We start from the raw sequence: 6,391 nt of genomic DNA, 5'->3' as shown, positions 1-6,391 counted from the left end.
AAGACTTCCTGCTCCACTGTCATGGGCCAATGATGGTGTGAAATACCTTGGAGTGTTCTTAGGTAATAATACCACAGTAGCAAAAAATTGGGCTGGTCTGCTTGAGTTTGTTGAGGGTAAACTGCAAAAATGGAAAGGACTGATCACACAACTGTCATGTCATGGAATGGTCTTGGTCATCAACACACTGGTGGCCTCCACCTTATGGCACAGGTTCTTCGTGCTGCATCCTCCAGCAGTGTTGCTTCAACAGCTCCAGAAGTGCTTTGTGTCCTTTTTCTGGGACGGAAAACACTGGCTGCGACCTGGGGTCCTCAGTTTACCACTGACCGATGGAGGATAAGGCCTGGTTGACATAAAAAGCCGGCTAATGGCCTTTCGACTCTCGGTTGCTTTTCGCATGCTATACACGCGACCCTCTCCACCATGGGTCAACGTCGCTCATCACCTTTTGCAACAGGCTGGGAGGCTAGGCTATGACCACTCTCTTTTCCTGATGGACCTTTCCAAAATCGACACATCCCCCCTCTCTGGTTTCTATCAGAGCATACTAAATGTGTGGCAAGCTCTGACAATAACAATAGCTACACATTCTCACACGAAACAGATGTTTCTGCAAGAACCTTTGTTCTACAACTCCCTTTTCCATGATATGCCTACTGATAGGTGTTTTATTCAATGCTCTACCGACAAGGGTGTTAAATCTGTCGTAGATCTTCTCAGCCCAAACGGCAGCTGGATCGGAGCTGATGCATTGGCAAGCCTGGTCGGTGTGCGATCCTCTCGAGTCGTGGCATGCATATTAGGTAGTGTGCTTTGGACATGCACACAGCTCGCACCTGCTTGGGGGCAAGACCACCAAAGCAATGAACAAAATGCACATCGAATACCTTCTCTCTCTACCTTTCCTGAACTCATATGTGCTTTTTCTCTTGCCAGCCCTCTTCCTTGTGCCCCTTTTAATGTAGGCTTCAATGGCCTTCCCAAACAAAAAGACCTTTATTTGGGTTGTGTAAAATTTCTTTCGCAATGGCAAATAACACAGTAGTGTAGCAGCATAGCAAACCTGTTGTGCATTTTGTGATACAAGCACCAAATTTGGCACAAATGTACATTAATATGTTGCGAACAATTTCAGATATTGGGCCACTTGAAAATCTCTCTTTATGTCCGCCATATTGGATTTCAAAATGGCCACCACTTGAAATCTACATTTGCTATTATCTCTGGACGTAATGCAGCTATTGACTCGATTCTGGTATCTAAATGTATGTTTTTGGGGGAAAGGAATCCAATGGTACCATTTTCAACTTAATATTATCTATCACAGTCTGTTATATAATTTTATTTGGAAATTATCTCGGCAAATATTGGATTCAACACAATACTTTGAAACGAATGTCTTAGTTCTGTAAATGTCTAAGGTATAATACTAACATGTAAGCCTGGTGTTGTCTACATGTAGGTAGACATGGTCTAGTACTTGAGGCTAGGTGTACTGGTATCTCAGGCTAGGTATATACCGGTACTGAAGATACGTGTACATAAACAGTGTCATGTTAACAAGTTCAGCATTGCCACAAGTACATGTATGTTGTTGACTCATCGTCATGTGCAGTCCCCTTTACACACACAGAGGGCTGTGCACTGAAGGGCATCCTCTTTGCACTTGCAGCGCCTCACACACCCTTTCTTGCACTTGCAAAAAACCAGCTCAATGCAGCTGTGAGCTGCCTCAGTTAGCCTGGTTCAGTAAGGTGTGTACTGTCCTTCTCCAGTTCTTGACCAACCCCAGTTGGTTGGTGGAGGGAGCTCTGGTGCTGGCACCAAACATCACCACTATCTGGTCTTCACCATAGCTCTCTGGCCACTTCCACTGTATCTGCTTGGCCAAAGCAAACAGTGGCTGATCAACGGTGACCACTGGTGTTTGTCCAGGATTCAGGTGTTCTACAGCATTCTTCACGACGTCCATTGAGTGCCGGATCATGGCCACTGTTTGGGCACTCTCCAGGAAGAGTGGAAGCAGTGACGTGGGGCAGATGACTCGAGCATCTGATGGCTGTTGGCTGGCATGAAATGCAGCCCAAGATGTGTTGTCATTGTCCACTGTACCAGTGTTGTTTTCCAGGACTCACTTTGCATTGCCTGGCCATTGGTATTCTTCATCAGTCTGCTGTTTGAAGTCTCCTCTGGTCAATGACGCCACTTTAGCAGCTGGGACAGGCGACTTCTTGATGCTGCTAGTGACAGGGGGTACATCAATGTTGTAGTGCGGCAAGGGGGCGACTGTCTTGGGCTGTGCATCCCCAGATCCTCCAACAATGACGATACTCCAATCCACTCCTTCACCAGTGTAAGAAGGATGTTGTATGAGGGAGATAGCGGTACCATGGAAGGAGTCCTTTGATGTTTTTGCACTGGGGTTGTGATCTATGTTGTCTACAGTGGCAGTTGTAAACACTTTGCCACGCATCTTCGGAGGGCAGACCACTCGTTCTCTGTGAAACTGTTGGCAGACACTGTTGCCCATCTGTGCTGAGAGCTGTAGCACTCTATCATAGGAGATGCTCAGGCCAAGGTGTGACAGTCTGTCGACCAATTCCTTCTTGCATGTATAAGCATGCAGCATCATCCCTATGTATATTGGAAGTGGGGTCTCCTGTGCAACACTGTGCTTGACACTGGTGGATGATGTGGTGCCACGTGTTCGCTTGTGTTTGATGCTGTTGAACTTCAGTATCTGAGCTGTGGCAATTGCTGCAGGGTTAGTGTCTGCCATCTGTTCCTTGATGCTGGGTCCCTCTAGGATCATACTGACTAGGGCAAGCAGCAACGGTGGCACAGATTCTTCTTGGCATACTTCAGGGAATCCTGTGAAGGGCTTGGCTTCTCCAAACATGTGACGGCGAACAATCTCTGCAGCATGGGCAAGATGGACTGCATCACTATCACTGTCCTGCTCGCAGGCTTTGGCAAGAGCAGCACCGACATCTTCTTCAAATGCCATCAGGATGTCTCTCCCCTTGGTGTGTGCCCGCATGTCAGGAAACTAAGCCAACAGTCTCTGTTTCAGTCATGCGGAGTGGACTCTCGTGTCGAGCTGGACTCCTAGCTGTTCCATTCTGGACTGATAGAGCTGGACAAGGTCAGCCAATCTGAATACTGGTGCCGTCTCCTCATCTTGTCTGGTTTCTTCAATGTAGAGGACGAGTTCAGTGAAGACAACTGCCGACATTGCTCGCTCTTGTTTTGTGTCCTGTGATCCTGTTGACTGGGCCTTTCGTGTGCGATTGTAAAGTCCTATCAAGCACCGTGGGTGATACTGGGCGTCCAACGCTGTCATGTCCCCACCACTGAGATGGCCCAGCAGTTCTGTATCACCAAGAAGCGTTGCACAGGAACGCACCCGTTTGTCCATTTGGAATGTTGCAGCTTTCCGAAGACTGTCAGCCCCAGCAGGTTGTTCACAGAAGAAACAATTTTCTGGGACCTTCTTTTCTGTACTCAATGAGCGTGAATGTAACCTGGTGCGTTTGCATGCAGCTTGTTCCTCATCGCTCTCACATGCTTTCTTGAGTGCTCTCTTTTGTGCTCTCTGCAGTTTGGTGTTGTTGTACTGGAGCCTGCATGTCTGATGATATTTTGCACCGTGTGCAACCATCGCAGCTTCAATGCCATGACCATCATCGAGTCTTTCCAGGTGAAATGATCCTGGAAGCTCTCCAAGTTCACTGAATTTGACCAAGTTCTCTGCGAGTGAACTGTACCCACTGCCAATGTCTTTTCTCTTTGATTGGTCAGGTTTGGTCAGTGTCTCCGTCTTGTCCTCTTGACATATAAGGCATAACTTCCAGTCAGTTGTGGTGAGGTGCTGTGATGTTGATGGTGAAGTTCGCTCAACATCAGCTCGTCTGAAGCTCTTGGACATGGTGGAACTGTCTTCTGAATCTGCAACGATACAATGATATCATGTTAACATTTTGTTATATATATATATATATATATATATATATATATATATATATATATATATATATATATATATATATATATATATATATATATATATATAATAGAGGGGTTTCCTCCACCATACTAATGGAGAGGATGATAATTCCTCTATATCGTAGAGCATTTAGCTTGGCACACTTAGGGAATAAGTTTTGTGAGATTATGCTGGAATTAAATTTTCACCCATACCGGAGGCAAGAAGAGAAATAAAATCACATGAGATTCTTTAGTGAAAAAATATTCCCAAATTTATTAAATATTTACAAAATGTTTGAATTCATAAATTCTTACAATATTTACACAGCCAAGATTTAAATATAAATCAGTCTAAGCTCTTATTAGGTTGGACAGTACATTTTCCAGACATACCCCGTTCTTTTAATGACAGCCTTCTTGTTAAATTCAGAACATGTCAAAACTGTCAGTGTGGAATACACACTTCACTCAAAATACTACTTTATGTAAAATATTTCTAATTTAAAGCCTTATAGTAAGAATTTCAGATAAACCCCAAAAAAGTAAGACCAGGTTGGCTATTAGACAACCTGCCTCTGTCGTGCCCACCAGACAAGTGGTTTTAGCCAGCACACATGTGTATCAGGTAAGCTTGTGCTGAGTACATTATACCTGAGCAACTCAGTGAGGCAGAACACAGCAGTGCACACCAGGGTGACCCCATTCAGTGCATAAACCAATTAACCTGTCCACTGCAGGGCATATAGAAATAAAGTTATTTTCTGCATATAATAATAATATAAGTTCAGTTCTATATAACAATTTCTGTTATCACCACTACCACTACTACAAGCTTTGTCTGGAATTTTGTGGACTAACAGACAAACAGACATACAGACAAGCTGGGATCAAAACATTACCTCCTTCCACCATTGAGTGTAGAGGTAAACATCATGGAAATTATATCATGCCCTATATTTAATTCATGCTTACCCGTGTCTTTGCTTCACTGGTTCACAAGGTCTTTTGCATACATGTAATTCAGACTCTTGTCTTCATTGCTGACCACACAATGTTGTCTAGCTGAGCCCAGATTGTATGTAATTAACTCATTTATGTGGAGTCACAAGGTGATTTAAACACAGCCACACACAAAGAACACAGTTGATGTGGGTGAACACACATGCAGCCTCTCTACTCTTTTATTTGGCTCAGGGCTGTGATTAAAGACATGCCGTGGAGTCATGTTTGTAAACATTGTTAAAGACATGCTAAAGTGCATTGCTAAGGAAACAAGACAGATGGAAGCCTATACAAAAAATTTCTGTACTCGAGAAACACAAAAGATGGCTTAAAGGGTCAAGGAAAAGGGGATTATGCATGTTTGGTATTTATTGACAATATGAATGTAATGTTACATAAAATATGCATATGAAAAACACAAATGAATGGGTCACTTTGTTTCCTAATGGGATATGAATTTATATTTTCGACTGCCAGTATATATGAGCTTGTCTGAGTTGTTACTAGTGATTTAGTATAGTTCTTTTTAAAAAATTTATATTTACAGAACTAAGACATTCTTTTCAAAGTATTGTGTTGAATCCAATATTTGCTTCGATAATTTCCAAATAAAATTATATAACAGACGGCGATAGATAATATTAAGTTGAAAATGGTACCATGGGATTCCTTGCCCCCAAAAACATACATTTAGATACCAGAATCAAGTCAATAGCTGCATTACGTCCAGAGATAATAGCAAATGTTGATTTCAAATGGCGGCCATTTTGAAATTCAATATGGAGGACATAAAGAGAGAATTTCAAGTGGCCCAATATCTGAAAATGTTCGCAACATATTAATGTACATTTGTGCCAAATTTGGTGCTTGTATCACAAAATGCACAATTCTTTTGAATATTTGGGCTAAGCCACCCCACTACAGCAGAAGGTTCGATGGAGAGACCTCTTACCTTGTTCTCCCCCTCATTTTCCTAACTGGAAAGGTTTTTATCACCCTCCTGTACCACCACGACATGGTAACCTCCAATGGAGACTAGTACACTGTATCCTTCCTTCTAATCACTTGTTACACCATTTTTCAAATCTGCTTGTAGATGAATGTCCTTTTTGTAAAAAATCTGAAAACCTTTTTCACATCTATGTTGAATGCCAACGGTTGGCACCTTTATTTATTTTACTTCGGAATTGTTTTGTGTGGTTTGGTTTAATTTTTAACACTTGTGTGTTCATCTACGGATTGGATATCCCACACAAAAATTCCAATGCTGTGTTAGCCAATTTCCTGCTTGCTCAGGCAAAGATGACAGTATGTAAGTCAAGGAAAAGAAAACTTGATGGTGTTGGAGTAAATGATGAAGATGCTTTGTTTTTGTTCCAAAACCTTGCAATAAGTCGTG

The 6,391-nt window shown here is 42.6% G+C and overlaps 1 protein-coding gene across 1 annotated transcript; it reads right to left on the bottom strand.

Annotated features, from left to right (window-relative positions):
- Nucleotides 1–1,739: 1,739 nt before the first annotated feature.
- On the bottom strand, nucleotides 1,740–3,960 carry LOC147024089 (uncharacterized). Its single transcript, XM_085887134.1, is given in 2 exon segments — nucleotides 1,740–1,827; nucleotides 2,640–3,960. Coding segments are annotated over 2 exon segments (1,380 nt in total). The 5' UTR covers nucleotides 3,932–3,960.
- Nucleotides 3,961–6,391: the final 2,431 nt, after the last annotated feature.

The sequence above is a fragment of the Eptatretus burgeri genome, chromosome 7 (assembly GCF_056783735.1).
Source record: "Eptatretus burgeri isolate ZD-2024b chromosome 7, Ebu_testis_v1, whole genome shotgun sequence".
Taxonomy (NCBI): domain Eukaryota; kingdom Metazoa; phylum Chordata; class Myxini; order Myxiniformes; family Myxinidae; genus Eptatretus; species Eptatretus burgeri.
Note: the sequence above shows the minus strand (reverse complement) of the source record. Positions and strands in the feature narration are given on the sequence as shown.